The sequence below is a fragment of the Microtus oregoni genome, unplaced genomic scaffold (genome assembly GCF_018167655.1).
Source record: "Microtus oregoni isolate MIOR12 unplaced genomic scaffold, Mior012 000015F_ref0000493, whole genome shotgun sequence".
NCBI classification, from domain to species: domain Eukaryota; kingdom Metazoa; phylum Chordata; class Mammalia; order Rodentia; family Cricetidae; genus Microtus; species Microtus oregoni.
This window is the reverse complement of record NW_024543074.1, coordinates 47,072,198-47,096,310: the sequence shown is the minus strand read 5'-3', so window position 1 is coordinate 47,096,310 and position 24,113 is coordinate 47,072,198. Positions and strand designations below refer to the sequence as shown.

Genomic DNA, 24,113 nt, shown 5'->3' with positions numbered 1-24,113 from the left:
GAGAACCACTGACATGGTGGCTCTGCCCCTTTGTGTGGTTTGGTCACCTAGGCGAGCAGTACTCTACTTACCTTGGATTCTCCAGGAGCACTGCAGCCCAAATGTCTCAAGTGGCCTCCCCCTGTCCACAGAGGGTTCTTCAGGCCAGCCTTGCCTTTGGGACAGACTGCATTAGATCGCTCCGTATTATCCCGTAATTGTTTAGCCTCCCAAGAAAACACTCTGCTATGCTTGCAGCAGGCTTTCTTTCTCTGCATGCAGTGAGCAGGTGGGCAATGCTCACAATGAAGCCCTTGCAGGAGGAGAGTGACAGATATGACACCAAGACAGCCACCAGGTAGATCTCTCAGAGGCTACACACCTTTCCAGCTCTCTGAGAAAAGGAAAGAGCCAGAAACTTGGGAATACAGCATAGAGACCAGACACAGCACTTGATCCTTGGTTAAAATTTCCACAAATGAAAGTTGTTAACATGCAGACTAAAGAAAAAGACACGAAGATTTTTGTCTTGAATTTTTATTCCATTGTCTCAGTGAATGTGGTTAAATGGTCTAATCTTAAATTTCCTAATCTATAAATTTAGTCCCTCAATTATTAGACAATGGTAAATATTGTGTAGGAAATGTCTTACATGTGGAACTTAGCATACAGGCATGTAGTTCAGAAAGTGTGGGCACTAGAATACCATGCTGGTGAATTTACTATGGATTTATTGTGAGAGTCTATGATGTTGGAAGTGTATTTGTATTTATTCATCACCAACCAGAAAACCATTGCAAAATAGAAACTGGTTTTGCTTAAATGTTGGCAAACAATTTTAGTGACTTATGATACTTACCTTCTCACAGACATGGGTGGAGATAATGAGACGACGGTTGCAGAATTCCTCCTCCTGGGACTCTCTAGAAAGTCAAAACAAGAAGAGGTTGTCTTCTGGATGGAGGTGGGCAGTACTTGGACTTCCCACAGGTCAGGGAACTCTGATTGCTTTTGACCTGATGAGGGAGGGGGACTGGATCGGGGGAGGGAAATGGGAGGCGGTGGCGGGGAGGAGGCAGAAATCCTTAATAAATAAATAAATTTAAAAAAAAGAAGAAGAGGTTGTCTTTGGAATGTTCTTAGGGATGTACATGGTCACCATCTCTGGGAACCTTCTCATCATCCTGGCCATCAGCTGTGACCCTCACCTCCACACACCCATGTACTTCTTCTTGGCCAACCTCTCCAGTGTTGACATCTGCCTTTCCTCAGTCACCGTCCCCAAGACATTGGTGAATTACATGGTGGGAAGCAAGTCCATCTCTTACATGGAGTGCATGACCCAGATCTATTTCTTTATCACATTTATCAACATGGACAGCTTCCTCCTGAGTATGATGGCCTATGACCGCTATGTGGACATTTGTCACCCACTCCACTACACCCTGATGATGAGCCCCAGACTCTGTGTCCTCCTGGTGGTCCTACCATGGATCATCACACACCTGCATGCTCTCTTGCACACTCTCCTCATGGTTGGACTCACCTTCTGTTCCCACAATGCAGTGCACCACTTCTTCTGTGACCCGTATCCTATCCTGAAGCTCTCTTGTTCTGACACCTTTATTAATGACCTGATGGTCTTTACCGTGAGTGGAGTGATATTCCTGACACCATTTTCTTGCATTGTTGTTTCCTATGTTTACATTTTCTCTAATGTCCTGAAGATGCCCTCTACCCGTGGGATAAAGAAAGCCCTGTCCACATGTGGGTCTCACCTCACTGTGGTCTCTCTCTTCTATGGGGCAATCCTGGGGGTTTATATGCATCCTTCATCTCATACTCACTACAGGACACGGTGGCCTCTGTCCTCATCACAGTGGTGACACCGCTGGTCAATCCCTTCATCTACAGCCTGAGGAATCGTGACATGAAAGCAGCCCTAAGGAAGATGGTTCTCAGATGCTAGAATGTGAAATTTAAGAGCTGAGACGACTCCCGGACACCATGCATCTGATCATTTTTACAGAGAAAAAGATGCAGAGATAGATTTAATGCACCACTTTTCCTGTGGATAACACCAAATGATCGTGGTTGTGTTTGTTAAGCTCAAGTTGGCTGATTCTCATTTTCATAATTTGTCATTTATGAATATGATTTATTCTGATAGGCTCATTTAAAAAACAAGAAACACTAGGATAACTGGGTGTGTTGTGGTTTGAGATGATCCCATCCAATTTGTTTGATACCTGCTCCCACAAAGAACTGGGACTTTCGTAGCACTTAAAGCTGATCTCCCTTCTCTCTTTCTCTTTTGCCTCTGATGAGGAGCATCCAGTTCACACACTGGTGGGTAAATGGAAAGTTTTCCTCTGTCCCAGGCTTAAGCATATCCTCTGCATTTCGCAGCTCAGAATTCACCCTTTGCAGACCCTCTGCCCCCTCCTGCCCTGTTGGCCTTTTCCTCCTCAGCATGGGGAATGGTCCATTGATAGTGCTGTTCTGGATGGACACTCCAACCTGGGGACAGTAAGCAAAACTGTCATTGTAGGCAGATGATATGGTAGCGTAAAGATTTTAAAGAAACAACGTAAAACTAAGTCAAATGCAGAATATTATTTGAAGATGTGTTACATTTATTTATGTTGTGGAACATTTGTTTAATGATGCGAAAAGATGTGTTGCATTTGTTTAATTCTGTGAAGTTGTATTTCTTTGCCTGTCTACAATACTTGATTGATCTAATAAAGAGCTGAACAGACGATAGCAAGGCAAAAGAAAGCATAGGCAGGGCTGTCAGGCAGAAAGAATATACAGGAGGAGAAATCTTGGGGAGAGGATCAAGGATGGGAAAAGAACAGGAGAGGAGGACCCTAGGGGCCTTCCTGCAGCCTCACAGCCAACCACAGAGAAAAAATGAAAGTAGGATGTACAGAAGAAGAGGAAGAAGCTCAGAGCAAAAGGTAGGTAGGATAATTTAAGTTAAGGAGAGCTGGCTAGAAATAAGTCATGCTAAGGCAAGGCATTCATAATAATAAGCCTCTCTGTGTATATTTATTTGGTAACTGGGTGGGAGGTCCCCTAAAAAAGAGTAAAAGAGCAAAACCAATTTTAAAAACTGACTACAATCTAATTAGAAAATTATCCAGCAAGGTATGAAGATTTGCAATTAACCAATAGTAATCAATAGCCTTCATATGCACGGAAAATATCCAGTTACAAGCCAGAGTGGGAAAGGAGAACACACTTATGATAAGAACGCACAGCGTGGAATACACAAGAATACTGTTTGTTGTATGATGGTTGTTGCTTTTTAGCTCTTTGGGGGCCCAACACCCAGCTCCCAAAGAAATCACACACGGAGGTTTATTCTTAGTTGTGATGTCTGGTCTAGCTTGGCTTGTTTCTTGCCAGCTTTTCTTATCTTCAATTATCCCCTCTACCTTTTTGCTCTTGGTTTTATCTTTTTGGCTTCTCTATATCTTACTTTCCTTCTTACTCTGTCTGGGTAGCTGGATAGGATGCTGGGTAGCTGGTTCGGTGGCTGGCTGGGATGCTGAGTGGTGGCTCCTAGCTTCCTCCCCTCCTTGTTCTCTCCTTGCTCCTCTTCTTTCTCTTTTCTCTTTCTATTTATACACTCTGCCAGTCAGCCCTGACCATTCTTGCTCCTGCCTAGCCATTGGCCATTCAGCCTTTACTAAATCATCAGGTGTTTTATTTATTTATTTATTTATTTTAATTTATTTATTTATTAAAGATTTCTGTCTCTTCCCCGCCACCGCCTCCCATTTCCCTCCCCCTCCCCCAATCAATTCCCCCTCCCTCCTCAGCCCGAAGAGCAATCAGGGTTCCCTGCCCTGTGGAAAGACCAAGGAACCCCCACCTCCATCCAGTTCTAGTAAGATGAGCATCCAAACTGCCTAGGCTCCTACAAAGCCAGTACGTGCAGTAGGATCAGAAACCCATTGCCATTGTTCTTGAGTTCTCAGTAGCCCTCATTGTCCGCTATGTTCAGAGAGTCCGGTTTTATCCCATGCTTTTTCAGACCCAGGCCAGCTGGCCTTGGTGAGTTCCCGATAGAACATCCCCATTGTCTCAGTGTGTGGGTGCACCCCTCGCGGTCCTGAGTTCCTTGCTTGTGCTCTCTCTCCTTCTGCTCCTGATTTTGACCTTGAGATTTCAGTTCCGTGCTCCAATGTGGGTCTCTGTCTCTGTCTCCTTTCATTGCCTGATGAAGGTTAATATTCAGGAGGATGCCTATATGTTTTTCTTTGTGTTCTCCTTATTTAGCTTCTCTAGGATCACTAACTATAGGCTCAATGTCCTTTGTTTATGGCTAGAAACCAAATATGAGTGAGTACATCCCATGCTCCTCTTTTTGGGTCTGGCTTACCTCACTCAGGATAGTGTTTTCTATTTCCATCCATTTGCATGCAAAATTCAAGAAGCCCTTGTTTTTTACTGCTGAGTAGTACTCTAATATGTATATATTCCATACTTTCTTCATCCATTCTTCCATTGAAGGGCATCTAGGTTGTTTCCAGGTTCTGGCTATTATAAACAATGCTGCTATGAACATAGTAAAGCATATATTTTTGTTGTGTGATAAGGCCTCCCTTGGGTATATTCCCAAGAGTGGTATTGCTGGGTCCAGGAGTAGGTTGATCCCAAATTTCCTGAGAAACCGCCACACTGCTTTCCAAAGTGGTTGCACAAGTTTGCATTCCCACCAGCAATGGATGAGTGTACCCCTTTCTCCACAACCTCTCCAGCAAAGGCTATCCTTGGTGTTTTTTATTTTAGCCAATCTGACAGGTGTAAGATGGTATCTTAAAGTCATCAGGTGTTTTAAACAAGCAAAGTATCACAGCTTCACAGACTTATACAAATGCATCACAAACAAACAACACACCTTAAAATAATATTCCCCAACAACAGATAACAGTAAACTCGAGCAGCTTAAGGACACTGTAAAGCAGAGAGTCAGAATTGCACATGGGGATGCCTCTTCCTAATAAACAGCTGATTCCAGCATTTCAGAGAAGAGGCTTTCTGTTTGTCTCTAACTGAAAAGCAGTAAATGACAATAGAAATACAAGACAACTTTATCAGGCTATTAGGGTTAGCACTAGAGTTGCACAGAAAGAGATGTGTCTCTATTTACATATAAATCCTCATTATAAACTTCTGTAGTCAAAGCAGAGATGAGTCCCAACATCCCACAGCATGAAGTACAGATTCAGACACCAGTACACAGTGATGGACAGGAACTTGTAGGGATTGGTCACCCCAGATGGCAACCACGAAGCAAAGAACATGTGATAATAGCTATTTTAGAGCTCCGGAGTCTGCACTTCGCATGTAGTAATCCGGGACTCTCTGATGAAGTAAAGGCTAGAGTTCTTTGAAGAAAAAGGGCTTGGCATGTATAAAGCACTCTCCCCAACGCAAACGTGGAGAGCAGTCCACTTCCTGATTCCAGAGAGGGACCAGGGTTTTTTTCCTTTCCAAATTTGTGTGTGGATATTGTGGAGCATTAGTTTAAGGTATGTTACATCTTAAACTGTGGAATATTTGCTTATTGCTGCAAAGTATTTTATCCAGATCACACAGTTCTCTCCAAACCAACTAGGGGACCGAGTCCTGGGTTTAAAAGCTAAGGGTCTTTATTCTTACACAAGTTTGCAAACTGGGACCCTCCGTGTGTCCAAGGTACACATGTATTGGCATGATAAGGGAGTCCCGAGCTCAGTTGGGGTTAGGTTTTTATAATAGCAGAGGTTGGGGTGAGGGATTTCTAATTTTCAGGATCCCTGATTGGCTGACATTTGTCTAGGGGTGTCCTGGTGAAAAGCTATGAGTGTGTGGTGGCAGGTGATCCTATCTACAATGGTTGGAACATTAGGAATTTCCTTTGGAATGTCTGTTCCTGGATGGTGTTAGTTTGCAGTCTTTCTTGGAACCAAGTATTGCCTTAGGGTGAATGACTGAGTCTCAGGCCTCTGTTGAGCTTGTCATGCTGGGTCCCACACAAAGATGTGTTGTGTTCTTTTAAATTGCATTTGTTCAACTCCATAAAGCTGTGTTAAAACACCTGATTGGTCTAATAAAGAGCTGAAGACCCAATAGCTAGGCAAGAGAGAGAAAAAGGCAGGGCTGCCAGGCCGAGAGAATAAATAAGAATAGAAATCTAGCCATTCTGACAGGTGTAAGATGATATCTCAAAGTTGTTTTGATTTGCATTTCCCTGATTGCTAAGGAAGTTGAGCATGACCTTAAGTGTCTTTTGGCCATTTGAACTTCTTCTGTTGAGAATTCTCTGTTCAGATCAGTGCCCCATTTTTTAATTGGGTCGGGACCACGAGGGATGCACCCACCCACTGAGACAGTGGAACTGATCTATTGAGAGCTCACCAAGACCAGCTGGACTGTGACTGAAAAAGCATGGGATAAAACTGGACTCTCTGAACATGGCGAACAATGAGGGCTGATGAGACGCAAAGGACAATGGCACGGGGGTTTGATCCTACGTAATGTGATGGCTTTGTGGGAGCCTAGCCAGTTTCGATGTTCACCTTCCTAGATATGGACGGAGGTGGGAGGTCCTAGGTCTTACCACAGGGCAGAAAACCCTGACTGCTCTTTGGACTGGAGAGGGAGGGGGAAAGGAGTGGGGGGAGGGGGAGAAAGGTGGGAGGAGGGGGCGTAGGGTGGGAGGAGGGGGAGGGAAATGGGAGGCTGGGAGGAGGTGGAAACTTGTTTTTTTTTCTCCTTTTCTCAATAAAAAAAAAAGAAAAAGAAAAGGAAAAAGAAAAAAAAAAGAAATCTAGGCTGGAGAGTGAGAGCAAGTTGCAAGAAAAGGAGGAGCAGAGCAATCCAGAGGCTGGCCACTCACCCACAGAGCCTGCCAAGGAGTAAGAAGGAAAGAAAGATATATAGAATAAAGAAAGGTAAAAAGCCTAGAGACAAAACGTAGTTAAAGAGAAACAGAATAATTTAAATTAGAAAAGCTGACTAGAAACAAGTTAAGCTAAGGCCAGACATTCATAAATAAGAATCGTCTCCCTGTTTTTATTTGGGAGCTGGGTGTTGGGCCCACAAAGGGTAAAAAGCAAAACAAAAGAAAATAAAAATAAAGCAAACGAATAAGTTTTGATTGCTCTGGAGGACCCCTGAGAGAAGTTAGCCTCACTGAAACCAAGAGCAACAATAGTTTATCAGAACATGAGAGAATTATCAGCTCCTCCTGCTGTTTCAGTGTTTGCAGCCAGGCACTTAAGGAAGCCAAAGAGAGATGCTCCACCTGAGAAAACACTTTTTACAATCAATCAATTGTAATGATCAAGCAATCAATCAATTATACCTAGATCCTGGCAGCAAAAATATATTGAAGATGAAAAACTAACCCTCCTCTCCTCTAACCCTGGGTCAAGGTTAGAGAGATGTTCTGACCACCTCAATTCAGCACTAAGCTTGGTGTCCCATCTAATGGTGGGAGGACAAAATGATGCAGAGATGGAAATGGAAAAGCAAACCATTAATAGCATTTTCCGGAATTAGAAAATGACAAGGGACATGCCAAAAACCAAAGCAAAGCAAAACAAGCAAAGAAACACTTAAAATCCTAAAGGAAAAATATGGTCAGGTCTCAGGTTTTAAAGATCATAGTGTTCAATATTCAAAACAAAATTGCTTTTCTGTATTTCAATAATGAAATTTGAAGTCAATATTTTTTAAATTACACTTTATGATAGTATCATATATGAAGTCAGTCATGGTGGTGAATGTCAGGTCCAAAGGAAACACCAATTACGAAACTCCAAAAGACTATTCATATATCCAGAAATGATCACAAGCTCGGCTATAATATTTCTGGCAGTTAGGTAAAAGCCAACCTCCCTCAGAAATTTGGGAAGTTATTGAAAGAAGTAATTTCCTTATCTCTAACTGAAGGGGCAGATGGTTACCCATGGTGCCCATTAGCGTAATCAAAGAGCATGCTGCCTTCCAGGCTCCTCAGTGTCACAGGGACCTGTCACACATGTCCTTGCTGGCATCCTACCTTCTCACCTCCCCTACCCTAAACTCTTTCCAGCTCAGACTCCCCTCCCCCAGCTGCTCATCCTCCTTACAACTCAGCTCTCCTCACATCCTCACTCCTGCTGCTCTGGTCTTCTCTCTATGTTCCTTGTTCTCTGTCTGGTCATTCTCTCTTCTCTCACAGGTAGCCCTGGCCATGTCCATTCTGATGCCCACGTTCAGTCTACTGCTTTCTCTGCTCTGACCTCTTCCAGATCCTCTGTCTATTCTTTCTCAGATCAACAATAGAAACCTTCCCTCCCTTTAGCCACACCATAAAGTGGTAAGGCTTGTAGTTCCTTTATACTTCCCCTCTGTATAGAGTGAGATCTTTAACTCCAGCTCTTGGAAGCCTGAGACAAAAGGATGGGATTTCAAGATCATCATACTCTATGTGGTGAGACCCTGCCACAAAGAAGAAAAGAAAGAGGTATAATAAAAAAAATATGCAGTGTCTTTATGTTATTTACTACAAGACATTTTTTAAGAATTACATCTCTCTCTCTCTCTCTCTCTCTCTCTCTCTCTCTCTCTGTATGTGTGTGTGTGTATGTATGTATGTGTGCACGTGTGTGTTTATGTATTTGTATATGTTCTATTGTGTACATGTGAAGGTCAGAGGACAACTTTCAGGAGTCAATTCCTGAAATTGTTCTGGGATCAAACTCAGACTTGGTGACAAGTGTCTTTACCTACTGAGCAATTACGTTGGCCTTACAAGTCATTTTGTTTTTTTCTACAAGTTGAAAGAAAAAAATAGATGAGTCAATAAATTAGAAAGAACAATGGTTGAAAGTTCAGAAGACTCAGTGTCAGTAGGAAATATATTTTTTTAAAACTCTGAATGTATTTACTGTTGCCAAACCAAATACCTTAAAATTTCTTCTTAAAAATGGATGCGCTTAGTGTAATAGTTAAATGAACGGAGGACTGAGAAGAACAGCAAAGTCATTTGGATAAAGTACAGTTAAAATACATAACAGATGAAGATTATTATTGTGTTCCTTACTGACTATAATTTAATATTTTTGCCAAAAAACTTTAATCAAATCAAGGAGCCCTTTCGTTTTGGATTTATTGGGAATTTTTATGGTACTTAATATTTTTGGAACTTGTCAAGTGCTTTTGTATGTAATTTATATGATTGTTATAGAAGTCATTTCAATTGGGTTTGATTCATACTGGATAGTGGGCTCCAATTTTAATTTTAGGTCTTTCAATGATAAAGACATTAATTGGTGTGTGGTCTGATTTCTAGTAATGTGTTTGCTAGATTCCGGTATCAAGTTCATGTTGTTCTTAACCTCTACTGTAACATGATAAAATTTTATATTGCATTGCTATGTGATACACAATATTTATATACTGTGATATTATATAATATATGTATTTGTAAGCACCATCTTATCAGATGTGATTAAATATAAATGATTAATCAAGGATAGAGCCCTAGCAGTGAGCACTTGTATAATAACTGACTTTCTAGGATCTTAATTTTCGTTGCCCAGACAGAATGCAGACTGTGAACACTTCATCTGTGTCTCTAATTAGGTCCTCTGTGAAATCCACCCTAGGGGAGCACACACTTGGCACCATCTTCATGGCAGCACCACCTCCAGGGATGGAACATCAATTTATTGACTCTCAACATTCAAGCTTGACAGAGAGAGCCACACGCCTCATTCTATATGTTCTCTGTTCTCTTCTAGGGGAAAAGGCCTTCTCCTTCTCAGCTTCAAGTGTGGATTTCTCAAAACCCAGCCTCAACCATGGCACCAGAAGACACAAAGCTTTCCTGAAGACATCTGAGAGCAACCAAGAGAACCCAGGTAAGGAGGCTGAGAAAGCAGCAGAGGGCACCCCCACAGCAGACTGACTCCCATGGCCATGAGCCCATGGGATGATTTAAGGAGAAAGAACTTCATTCAAGGCCCCTGCATCTGACCAAGTTCAAAGGAGGAAAACTGTCTCATTCCTCCATGTCCAGGCCTTGTTCTTACATAAGGTTCTCTGCACTAGGAACACAGTGGAAGCTGCTATGTGGGTAGAGGAAGCAGAGGGACAGAATGAAGTTTAGAGGGTTAGGAGCGGTACTGCAGACTGTTAAAAAGCACATTCAGAAACAGAAAAACAGAAAGAGTGAGAGGGAGAGAGAGAGACAGACAGACAGGCACAGAGACAGAGGCACAGTGATACAGAGAGAGACAGAGACACTGTGACACAAACAAGAGAGACAGAGACAGGGAGAGGCAGATGCAGAGAGAAACAGGGAGAGACACACAGAGGGGGACAGAGACAGAGAAACAGAGTCAGAGAACATGATTATTTTATCTTGGTCCTCCTATTTGTTCTGTGTCTATCCCCCGGAGTCTGTGCTTGTATAATCATGGTGACTCAGCCTATGACTGCTTGGATGCTACTGAAACCAGGCAGTGGAGTGTTGACTTCACTTGAGTCTAGAGACAAAGAAGTCTTTAAGGTTCACGGTCTCGAACCACCAGTGATGCAGATATTTCTGCACGTGTAGTATATGAGACACACCTGACAGCCCTCTCACTCACAGAAATTAGCATAACAGACACACATTTAGGTATATACAAACATACATACATATAGATATATACCTATATCATCTATACATATAATGATATAACACATATATCCCTCAATACGTACATATATGCATACATGCATACATATATACATATAGCCTGAAGGTTCTCTTTTTTGAAGTCATGGCAGCAGCATTCTGTCTCCATAATGAACCTTAAGGAGAAGTGGATTTGAAATCCAAAAGCTGGAGTTGTAAGCCAATCAAGGAAAGGGGCATCTGTTCATGACCTAACATGATGCTTCTGTGGATGCTGTACAGCTAGGGCTTAACCCAGGATATGTTAGTATTATTCCCAGCATCTGACCATTCCAGTGTCCACCATCTCTCAATGCACAGTGTAAGAAAATATGGAATAGCTGAAGCTTACAGTCTCAGGAATGACCTTAGCTGTAGTCCTGCCTCACTGGTGCAAGTTGCCTTTCCATCCCATTGAGCGCCTATTTCTATTTCTTTGGTGGAAAACTACCTTCCTTCAGGAACATTAGCATCTACAGGCAAAAAACTCTTTTGTTGGTCCTTATGAACTATCCATTATTCTGTCTCTCATCTTTCTGTTTCCATAGTCTAATAACCTTTGACAAATTGGAAGCATTTCCTAGCTTTATAAATTTAATTTTGTGTATGTATATGGTGTGTACATGTATGTGTGTGTGTGTGTCCATGTATGTTTATTGTGTGTCTATGTGTGTGTCCATGTATGTTTATGAGTGTAGCTGCACATGTGTCACAGCACTCATGCAGGGTTCTGCTTCTCACTTCACCATAAAAGCCCTGGGATAGCAGACGTGCTCTATGGTGTGGAGTTTTAGGTGGGTTCTGGGGATTTGAACTCAGGTCTTCACACTTACATGGCACGTGCTTTACCCACTGAGCCATCTCCCCAGCCCTCATTCTAGCTCTTTGTTGCTGTTGTTATGCTGGTCTACATCCATGGCAGCGCTCTGGAAGTGACCTTGGATTCCCATCCCAGCGCTGTGCTTAGCTCCACTCTCACAGCCGCAGTCAGCTCGCTGTCTGGACCACACGAGCATCCTGTAACCGACGTCACCAATTTCCATGTCATGTTCTGTCCCTGCAGCCAGGCTATTTCTCCTGACACCTGTCTCCTCTCTTCCCCTTCCCCAGCCAGGCCTCTGACCACGCCAGGGTGATTCCCCTCCCTTCTCATCTGTAATTGCCTTGCATCCCTCCATGGGCATTGCAGTCCAGATGTTTTCCTGACCTGCTGACCATAGAGATGTCTTAGCCTGGGGATTTTCTTTGAGATGCACATGAATCTGCATTTTATACACCTGTAAAACATTTTATCTCCAACAGATAAACAATGCACTTAGAATCTGTGTGCCCCCCTCTTCAGAGTGCAGAAGGAGAGGACACTGCACGCAGGAGTCTGGAAGGCTGCTTAGGAGTGAGCTATGGTGAAAACACCTTAGTAGCAGATAAAATACAAAGGCCAACTGCCAGGCAGGTCTGTCAAAACATGTTGGTCTTCCCAATTGTGATGAAACAGAAAAGCCACAGCAGAACTACCGGGTTTATAATATATGAGACCCAGTAGTAACTTTCCATTTGATTAAAATGTAATAAAGGATTTATTAAAATGTAATAAAGGATATTAAAATGTAATAAAAGATAGCATAAAAATGTCTGGGGACTTGGTACCTGCCTATGGTCCCAACTGGCTGGATGTTAAGGCAGAAATTCCATGTAAGACAAAAGAAACTGAAAGAAAAATTGTGTGCATGTCTCTGCTACAAGATATCTATGTGTGTCTGTGTATATATGTGTGTGTCGTGCATGTTGTGTGTGTTCATGCACCTAACTGTGGTTGTTTTGTGTATGTATGATTATACGTGTATACGTGGAACACAGAGAAAAAAAGGCTATTAGCTTGTTTTGAATTCTCACTGGTATTGATCAGCATTTTTTGATACAGTATCTAGCTGCCCACTTCTCAGTTTCTTCACATGTACAGTGAAATGTTGTAGCCAATTCCTAGACTGAGTTAACTATTGTGTAAAATGCACATATATATGGTACTAAGCAAACAACAGAAGTAATAAACTCATACTCATTAGAATTCAGTCCTTTCAAAACAGACGACTCTTTCATATAAAAATACATTGTAAGGGAATTTACTAGCAGTTAATTCTCAACTAATGAGGAAATCTTTCCAAACTGCATCAATGTTTTCTTCAAGTGTTGGTGATTTCTGTATACGAATCTCACTTTCTTCTCCAGAGACATGGATGGTGACAATCAGACGACAGTCACAGAATTCCTCCTCCTGGGACTCTCTGAAGAGTCAGAACAAGAAGACATTGTCTTTGGAATGCTCTTGGGGATGTACCTGGTCACCATCTCTGGGAACCTTCTCATCATCCTGGCCATCAGCTGTGACTCTCATCTCCACACACCCATGTACTTCTTCTTGGCCAACCTCTCCAGTGTCGACATCTGCTTTTCCTCAGTCACCGTCCCCAAGGCTCTGGTGAATCACATGGTGGGAAGCAAGTCCATCTCTTACATAGAGTGTATGATACAGATCTACTTCTTGTTCACATTCGTCACCTTGGACAATTTTCTCCTTAGTGTGATGGCCTATGACCGCTATGTGGCCATTTGTCACCCACTCCACTACACCCTGATGATGAGCCCCAGACTCTGTGTCCTCCTGGTGGTCCTATCATGGGTCATCACACACCTGCATGCTCTCTTGCACATTCTCCTCATGGCTCGACTCACCTTCTGTTCCCACAATGCAGTGCCCCACTTCTTCTGTGACCCCTACCTTGTCATGAAACTTTCTTGTTCTGATACATTTATCAATCATGTGATATACTTTTCTGAGGGTGGAGTGTTATTTATGACACCATTTGTATGCATTGTTGTTTCCTATTCCTACATCTGCTCTAAGGTCTTGAAGATGCCCTCTGCGCAGGGGATAAGAAAAGCCATGTCCACTTGTGGTTCCCACCTCACTGTGGTCTGTCTTTACTACGGGGCGATCCTAGGAATTTATTTGCACCCTTCTTCCTCCTACTCACTACAGGATGCAGTGGCCTCTGTCTTCTTCACTGTGGTGACTCCTATGGCCAACCCCTTCATCTACAGCCTGAGGAATCGTGACATCAAAGGAGCCCTAAGGAAGATAATTCTCAGGTCCTAGAATTTTAAATTTCTAGAGCTGAGAGAATTCTTAGATGCCATGCATTTTTTTCTTTTTATTGAAATCCAAACCGGACCAGTGCTCAGCATGACCATGTCAGGGATTAGTGACAGATGTTTGTAAGCATGCTTTATTTGGGTGCTCACTAATACTCTCTGTCACACACTCTGAACTTGATCTCTTCAAAGGGGATGATTCTAAGATGCTCATTTCAGAGAAAAGAGAAATTAAGAACATTTGGATACATTCTAACTTGAGATGGGTTCTATTATTCCTGAGATCCTGTCTGCCACAGGGTATTTTAAGAGACAGGGTCATCTGCCCATATGGGGAGAGCCATGGTTATCCTGGTGAGGAACTTGAACTCACCATAGCTAGGGCAACTGGAGCTTGTTGGTTATGTAACACTCCGCTCTAATAGTGTATGGGACCTGAGGTGTTTCCCCGTTGTCCCAGACTGAGGTCCTTCTCCTACATGCTACAGTTCAGAACACTTCCTCTAGCCGTCTCATCTTACCTAACATTTCAGGGTTTTGTACCTCATCATGACTCTGAGTGATGTCTAAAAAGTACCAGGGAGCCTTGGATAGTGGCTGTGATCACCCATTAAATGTGTATGTCCCTTCATGTTATCGTGGGCTGCAGGAAGCAGAGATTTCCTTACAAAGCTGAAGTGTTTACAGTCATGGTCATGCCTATGACATGTGGACTTGAATTAATGTCAGGATTATAATCGGAACTTAGGGTTTTGGAGTTGAAATCTAAGCTGATCTGGCCACAGTACCCAGAGTTCCAGCCCTCATCTAGTCAATAGTAAAGGTCGGGTGTGCACAGTGTCAGCTGTCTGCTCATCCCTCTCATCCAGACAGGTCTGCCTCTCATCTTCTGCATGAGGCAGTGGTCCCTCTTCAGTAGCTCTCCCCCGTGGCCTCTGGGTCCTCACTTCTTTTCTCCCACACTCTACTGGCTTCTGTGTCCTTTCTGTCCTCACCATCTGTTCCTTCCAGACTCTGTCCTGCCGCTGACTGTAGCGGTCTCCATCCTGGGGAACCTCACCACTTTCTCTCTCTTGACATCTCTCTCCTCTATACAGGTGCCATTTGTTCCTCCTCAGGCATCAAATGAGTCCTGTCACCCCACTCTCTCAGAAACACAGGAGGGGCAAACTATTCTTTCTTCATGTAGAAAAGACTAATAGTGATTTGGCACAGGATTTCCCTAGAGCGAATAAAATCTCCTTCAGGCCCCTCGTGAACCCAGAGTGTAGTAACCACAGGGTACGGGTGACCCTTGGAACAGACTCCAGTCTCCCCATGGTCTTCTCTACTCTGGTGGTAGGAATGTCTCATCCTGTGTTTGTCACTATAACATACAACAGCCTTATTCAAGATGATGTTGGAATCAGAGACCTAGGCCAGGCGGTTACTGTTGTGTTTTGAATAAAAATGTCCCTCATAGGCTCTCATATTTGAACTCTTGGTCCCCAGATGATGGAACTATTTGTGGGGTTTAGGAGGTGTGGCCTTGCTGGGGGCAGTATGCCACTCAGGGTATGTGACACTTCTTGTTCACTCTCTGCACCATGTTTGCCTTTGAGGATGAGTTCTCAGCTTCCCCATCCTGCAGCTTCCATGGTTCCCTGCTATGATGGACTCTTATCCCTCTGGAACCATTGGTCAAAATGAACTCTCTCTCCTGTCAGCTGTGTGGTCATGTGTTTATCACGGCCAGTGTAAAGGAACTGCCGCAGTCGCTCTCCTGGGAGATTTCCTTTTCCTCTGCGGGGCAGGAATTGTTAGAGTAGGCAAGGAGCTAAGGAACAGAGAGAGCAGGCAGATTCTCAAAGAGACAACATTAAAAGTTATAATTAACTTCAAATTTAATTGACAAAGTCCTAAAACAAAACTGAACTGTGAGCAGGTGACAACATTAAATTAGTTTCTATCATTTGGACCAATTTGATCCAGTTAATAAAGAGTTCTGTCTCTTTTCCTTTAAATCTTTATTTATCTTGACAACTTCACACATGATTATGGCATGTTTGGGTCATATGCAACTTAAAAAGGGGGCAAGATAAGGTTTCAGTGTGGAGTCCGCAAAATAAACAGGTGAACAGCTGGCAACACTACACTGGCCACCAGGCGCATGGATAAACTAATGACAGTTAACAACATTATCTGTGATGTTATACAAACACACATACTACACACAACACAGCTCACATGTTATTAATTTTGACCAAAGCAAAAGTCAATCAAGAAGAAATAACAACAACATGTCTAGAATGTAATCCCAAATATTACAAACCAAACAACACACTTCTAAACTATGCTTTGGACGAATGGTAGTTTACAGCATCATTGCTAGGGATCCCAAATGACCCAAGGTGAGCTGACAGAGGTCTGAGAAGGACAGTTTCTCCTCACATACGGCATGCAGATGGGGCCTTTTTATTCTCTGTTCCCCATCTAGGAAATGACATCCCAATTGTTTCTGAAAATGCTGACAGATGACAACTACAATAACAACCTCTCTGTCCAGTGACTACAACAAGGGCAAGAGCAGGAGCAGGCACAGTAGAGAAGGCATCATTTGAATTATTATTAGGTTGACTTGAGAGCCCCCACCAGTCCCAACAACGTCTTTAAGACATAACCTTCCCATCCTAGACTGCACAGGAAATGAGAAAAGAAACCTGAATCTCCCTGTGCTCAGACATGAGATCTAACCTTACTCTTATGGTGCTGTAATAAATCCTCAAGGCCAAGGGAACTGTTGAAATACGGAGCAGCGGGCTGTGTCCCGCCACCCGGCTAGCTTTACCCGAAATAATTACACGGAAACTGTATTCTTTTAAACACTGCCTGACCCATTAGTTTCAGTTTCTTATTGGCTAGCTTTTACATATTGATCTAACCCATTTCTATTAATCTGTGTAGCCCACGAGCTGGCTTACCAGGAATGATCTTAACCTTCGTCTGTCTGGAGTGGGAGAATCATGGCGACTCCCTGACTCAGCTTCTTTCTCCCAGCATTCCGTTCTGTTTACTCCGCCTACCTAAGGGTTGGCCTATCAAATGGGTCTAGGCAGTTTCTTTATTAATAAGAAATCACTCCCACATCATTTCCCCTTTTTCTGTTTAAACAAAAAAGAAAGGCTTTAACTTTAACATAGTAAAATTACATATAGCAAAACAGTTATCAAGCAAGAATTACAGTTATAATATTTATATCTATTTTATCTTTTATCATAACTAAGGAAAACTATAACTATCTATTTATTCTTCAACTCCATCAAAGACTCCAGAAGGATATAATACTACCTAAGTAAACAAGAAATAAGAAAACTCTAGAAATGACAGAGACATCTTGCTGCCTGGACAGTCACCCAAAGTTCTCTTGTGTGGTTGGGGCATCCATCTTCAGCCTTCAGGCCCATAGTATCCAGCAGACATTTCCATGAAGCAGGAAAATTCAAAGTCAGTTCAGTCACTATCTGTTGTGTCCTGCAGAATGTCTCGCAGACTCTTTCATGAATCAGGAACCCCGAAAGATCATCTCACCTTAGGCAAGTTCAGTAGTCCTCTCTCTGCGGGTTCTCTGTGTCCAGTTTATGCAATAGTCCAGGCAAGAGCAGTTTCTTGCCCAAATGGCTATCAAACTCCATAAGGTGCCTCTTCGATGCCCATCTTCCTCTTGAAGTAGATTGGTGCTGCCAGGAGCAGAGTGTCTCATTGTTATGAAAAGTCCTAAGTTATTAAAACATTAAATGTCCTATTCTATTATCTTTGAAAGACATGAAGAATATCTATCTAAAATATATATATATATCTAGAAAATATTAACTAACATGACTACAAACTTGACTATTATTAATGATTATCCATCAACAACCTATATTTCCTAATTATACATTATATTTTAAATGAACTACACAATCACAATGCCTTAATCAATGTCAGAAACACTTATACATATAACAAAATTGACCTTAAATCTCTATCAATAAAGCAAAATCTATACTAATGCAAATTATTCATACCTATATCATATCCCCCTTTAAATGTAAAAGAATGTTTATAAACCATATTTGGGAATATGGGCGCAGTTATTTCTCTCCAAACTGCTTCCTGCTGAATGGGGGCGTCGTTAATTAGGTCTTTCATGGTATAACCTGTGTGCTAGTTTCATCTCAGTTGGCAGTTGAGTGAAGTAATTTTGTGAAGATGTTCACAGCAACTTTTCGGGAGGTCGTGGTCTATCATACCAAATTGGGATAGAAGAAATCCACAGGGTCTGGTCCTCTGTGAAAACAAAAGAAGACCCTTTCCAAAGTATCATATCCTTAGACCCAAATTTTGAAATCATAATACCTTTATATCCATTATGGTTTAGCTTGGCAGCCCATGTAATGAAATGTCTGTCTGTACTTAGCTCCTTTACAGTCAAAAATTTTAAAGAAAACACAATGTACATAATCCAGACTCTCTGTGAATTTTCCATTTTTACGTGGCTTATTTTTCTTTATTTCTTTTAATCTCTTAACTATCTGTACTCTGTCTCTTTAAAGACTTTACCCCTTTTTTAAGACATTTGCTTTATTCTCTATATTCTTATTCTTCTCTCTCTCAAGCCTATGTACATTCATCCAACGCTGTGATCCACTGAGGTCTGTTATGTCTGAATCTGTTTTATTGTGAATCTGTAATATTTTTACTATCCAGGAGCATTTCTTAAAATGTTAAGCACTTCTTAAAAACTTAAGTTGCACCATGTACAGGTAATATGGTACCACCTGTGTCCTGCCCAGTCTAAACCTTAACTGTTCTGTTATTATGGTAATTACGGTAGTTCCTGCCAACCAGCACAGTTCAGCAAGGAGCAGCCGCTCCTGCCTCAGATCCATTTGGTGCCCCTGAGCTGTGCACAGTTCCAGGCACACAGCAAGTCCTCATTGGAGCCGCACTCAGTAGTTTAATTTTGAGACTGAGCATGCAGCACAGAAACTCTTTTTATCCAAGTTACAACCAAATCTGACACGCAGAGCACTGCGCAGTCTGAAAACACGTCTCTTTCACCATGCTATTCCGCCTGCCTAAGCCTGATTCTGCCATCTGCCCAGGTGCAGGCGGGGAGCGCTGAGAGCACTCTCCTTCTGATCCCAAGCGGGAACACAAACATCCAGTCCCATAAAATCCATTGAAATGCTTTAAAGCCAGAGTTTGCACTGGCGGCACAGTCCCAAGAAGCCGCACTTTAAAATGACGCAGCTTTTTTTTCTGTTGCTGTTGCCGAATCAGGAAATCTCTCTACAGCACGCCACCAACAAACAGCAAAAATCTGTGTTAAAGTCTCTCTCCCTTATTTTTAAGCCTTCTCAGGTTTTTAAGTGGATTTAGCCCCACGTTGGGCGCCACTCTGTTGAAATACGGAGCAGCGGGCTGTGTCCCGCCACCCGGCTAGCTTTACCCGAAATAATTACACGGAAACTGTATTCTTTTAAACACTGCCTGACCCATTAGTTTCAGTTTCTTATTGGCTAGCTTTTACATATTGATCTAACCCATTTCTATTAATCTGTGTAGCCCACGAGCTGGCTTACCAGGAATGATCTTAACCTTCGTCTGTCTGGAGTGGGAGAATCATGGCGACTCCCTGACTCAGCTTCTTTCTCCCAGCATTCCGTTCTGTTTACTCCGCCTACCTAAGGGTTGGCCTATCAAATGGGTCTAGGCAGTTTCTTTATTAATAAGAAATCACTCCCACATCAGGGAACTTAGAGAAGAAACAGTTCGTGTTATCTCACAGTTCCAGAGGGAGAGCCCTTAATGGCAAGGAAGACATGGCATGGCAGCAGGAACAGGAAGCTGGCTGATCACATTTTCATCCAAACACAGAAGCAGAAAAAAGAGAATAGGAAGTGGGGTGAGACTATAAACTCTCAATGCCCACCCCTCTGATGTACTTCCTTCAGAAGACTGTGCCTCCTAAAGGGTCCCACACAGCACCACTCCTTGGAGATGAAGTGCTCAAACATAGGACCTGATGGAGGCCATTTCTCATCGAGCCCTAGCACAATCATTACCACCTACTTCTGTGCAGTTCTTCCTTGCCTCTAACTTGTAAAGAAGAGTGAGCCAGACATACAAACAAATGTCACAGTATTTCCCAAAGGATTCTGAAACATCACACAAACCTCTGGATGCTCAATGAAAAAGTTTAGGGATGAATAGAGTCTTTTTAATGAGCTCAGTTTTCTTTATAGTCAGCTTTCTCCTTCACAAAACATAGAAGGTTGACATGAAACTGTGAAGCATTTGTTTAATTAATATTCTTTATTAATAAGTACCGGGAGTCAGATATTGGGGTAAGAACCTGAATGATCAGAGACGTGACCAAGAAACCACCAGTGACCTCCTCTCTCTGCTGTTCTTCAATCCAAAAGGCTGAGATCCACTCTCAGCCCCACTACTTCCTGACTCCTATCTGTCCTCAGTCCTCCAAGGCTCTTTGGTTAATTTTGGTCACCTAGTTGCTAGCTCCACCCCCTACCTCAAAGCAAATCTTATTGTCAGAATGTGATCAACTGTCACACAACAATACTGGACTGTGAGTATTCCTGCCTCTTGCATCTGATGTTGAAGCTTCTCTCACTGGCATCACTTATAGATGGCAACTCCATGATCTCATCACCATTGGCACCTTAATGGATCATCATCAAAGCTTACTGGAAGTTACTGAGGATGTGACTAGAGAATGGTTAAATAAAACCATTTGGAAGAGAAAAAGGGATGATAAGATCAGTGATGCTAATGTCTGGGAGTGGTACATAGAGGAATAAGCAACAAGGTTATGATCCAATTAGGTGTGTCAACAAACTCCAATCTCCCAGCTACTTCAACTGCAATTGATGACAGAGATGATATACAGTGAACCTATCTTTCAAAAAGTTTTGAGGAAGAAATGTAAATAGAAAAATGTTCCATCACTCACTGAGTGTCCTGACCTGACATCCCTGATACTTGGGAAATGCATTTGCCTTGTGTTCTCCTGAGGATGCTGGAGTGTACAACAGGTTGCACAGGAGGACACCTCTTCATCTTGGTCTTCACCAGGCTCATAGTTCAGACAGATGAAGCTCAGAAGTGGAGCCCTTGCTGTAACTATCTCTGTATTGTTTTGCATTCAATGAAGACTGGAATCACTGGGGGATTTTACCTCCTGCTCTTAGGGGTCACATGCAAGAAGATTTGTCAACTGTGCACATTGGTAAGTCATATCAGAGTAGAGGAATGCAAGTCCCACATGGTTGGTTTCCCAGACTTGACGTGGTCTCATTCCCAGAGAGTCAGGGAGGAAGGGCCTCCATGGTAGTGAAGCTGCTTCCATGGTTACTGTGGACAAGACTGTAAGTTCAGGTGCAGCTATTCCAGTGAGGAGATATGTGGTTGGGTTCAAGGATGTCTGTGCTCTCAAGGATGGCAAGACCTCCAGTGTGAAATAGATGAGGGCAGAAACTCAGATAGGGACCTGATATGTAATATGGAAGAAAATGGTCCTGAATTTAACTCCATTTTAAAGCCTGAGACATGCTGATGGAGAAATGACCTTAGCAATGTTGCATGGGACACAGTGCAACACTCAGCCAACCAGATGAGTTTCATCATACAAACTCTTGAACAATGGACACATTCACTTACTTTAAACTGTCAACTTGTCAATCTAGAGTTTCTTGGGAAGGGAGTCTCATTGAGGGATTGTGTAGATCAGGATGGCCTGTGAGCATGTTTGTGTTGGGTTATCTTTAGGTGGGAACATCTGCCCACGATGAGTGGCAATTCTTCCCTAGGCCGATGGTCCTGGATTGAATGAGGGTAGAGAAAGGGAGCTGAGCGCCAGCATTCCTACACTCCTCTCTCTATTGCTCTCTCCTATTTAGAGATCCCTGTGATTCGCCACTGTGAGCTCCTGCCATCAAGACTTCCCATCAATGACCTACTGTAACCTGGAATTGTGTGGAGTTTTGAATGAGAATGACCACAATAGGGTCATCTATTGGGATGCTTTGTCTCTACTTTGAAGAGATGTTTGGGAAGGATTAGGAAATGTGGCCTTGCTGGAGGAGGTGTGCCACTCAGAGTAGGCTTTGAGGTTTCACATCCCATGCCACATTCAATCTCCTCCCTCTCTCTCTCTCTCTCTCTCTCTCTCTCTCTCTCTCTCATTAGTCAGTCAGCCTATCCAAACCAGCAATTGAGAGACCTTGTCTCAAAAGCCAGAGTAAAAGGCTCCTGAAAAACAACATAAAATGCTGGCCTCTGGCACTCATTTGCACACACATGCACACATTTGCACACACATGCACAGACATACACAGTCAAACACAGATGCAGATGCAGATTCACGCTCACACACTCACACTGAAATACTAATAATAGAAATCCAGAGATGCTGTTTGACATTTGCCTTGTTAATTTAACAACTCTACAGGTATTGTACATTCTAAGGTTGTTTTTTTTTTTAAAAAAACAAAACAAAAAAAAACCAGATAATATGAAGGGAGTTTCCCAGCTGGTCTGAGATTGATTTCTATATGTACTTAGCCCAAACTCTATGGTGTTTTCAGCACTGGATTATTGGTGTGTCATTATAGCAACCAAGGACAATGACAATAGCCTCTACTGTTTAGGGTTCCACCAGGGTCTCCTTCACAATAACTTTGTACATAATATGACTGATGCACTTAAACACCAACCACAGCTATAGTTACCTGCACAATATATAACAAGATGAAGCCTGTCAGAATTCCTAACTGGATGAAAAGCTTACAAGTCTCCATGCCTAACCGAGGAGCTATTGGAAGTTTACAGCTGCTGATGGAGAAAGAATCATAAGTGCATGGTGTAGGATCATCCACAGAGAGATGTGTGACCTACCAATCACTACCCACCAAAGAAACATGACTCTCCCTTCCTCAGCAGCCAGCAACTGCCAGTGACTCCTCACCTAGAGAAGGTGATAGCACAACCTCCCTCCCCCAAGGTGGGATTTTTAACTGCGTCAGTCATGTGTAGAGCTATGCTGGTAACCACGGCTGCAGGGAGCTCATGCATGCAGCAGTCATGCCTCGGTCAGAGACCGTCCTTTCACAGCACCCTTTCCACGCTCCAGCTTACGTTGTTCTCAGCCTGTCTGCTGTGGTGTTCCTGATCCCTAAGTGGAGCGTTTGATACAGATGTCTCATCTTCAGCTAAGCATTCACAGTTACATATGGTCAACAGTGAACTGTTAAACTCTCTACATTAACTACCATCCTCTACAATAAGAAGGTTCTCTGATGAAAGCTGCAAAACCCCATGAGTATAACTATAAACATATTTGACAAGACCCTTAGCAAAATAATACCAATAAGTTCTCTCTTGGAACCTGCAGTGACTCTAACCATGGGCCTGAATATTCTCACAATATGAAAATTAACTGTCTCCTATGGAATAAGCCAGTTTTTAATTTGATTATTTGGTATTTTGATGGTTTCTTGAATTCTTTGTATATTTTGGAGATTAGCCCTCTGTGAGGTGTGGGGTTGGCAAAGATCTTTTCCCATCTGCAGGTTGCCATTTTGTCTTGCTTTATCATGTCCTTTGCCTTAGAGAAGCTTCTCGGTTTCAGAAGGTCCCATTTATTAATTGTCCTTCTCAGTGTCTGTGCTAATGGTGATATATATAGGAGGTAGCTACTGTGCCAAAACATTCAAGGTTTCTTTCCATTTTCTATCGGGTTCAGTGTAACTTGATTTAAGTTGGACTGGACAGATGGCTCCGCCATGAAAGGCTATGCTCACAATAAAAAACAGCATATTGAAAGTTATCTCCAGTCATTTGTGACTTTACTGTTTGTACTGTAAGCATCTGTTGTACTGGAGTCATACTGTGAGTGAATAGACGTCTTCCCCACACAGTAGAAGAATGATCATGGTTAAAATGAGTGAGAATAGTGATAATGGCAATAAACTCCATAAAACATGTGAAATGCTCATAGGGAGAATTTGTCCTTTTAAATGGTTACATTAATAAAAATACAAAACAGTGGGATAGGTACTTATGCAGGAACTGAGTCTTCCCCTCTTATTTCCTTGGCAGAAGCAGACAGAATGCACACAGTGAGCACTGAGCACATCCCTAATGAGGACCTCTGAGGAGTCAACCCATGGCATGTCCCATGCGGCAACTAACATCTTACCCTAAAGGAAATCGTGATCTCCAGGGACAGAGC

General features: G+C 42.6%; 1 protein-coding gene and 1 pseudogene across 1 annotated transcript; both read left to right on the top strand.

The window, feature by feature from the left end:
- The first annotated feature begins 850 nt into the window (after positions 1-850).
- On the top strand, positions 851-1,948 carry LOC121456373 (annotated as a pseudogene).
- A 10,969-nt stretch (positions 1,949-12,917) lies between these two features.
- Positions 12,918-13,841, top strand: LOC121456929 (olfactory receptor 1361-like). Its single transcript, XM_041665480.1, has one exon. It carries the CDS (start codon positions 12,918-12,920, stop codon positions 13,839-13,841), a length of 924 nt encoding a protein of 307 aa, XP_041521414.1.
- Positions 13,842-24,113: the final 10,272 nt, after the last annotated feature.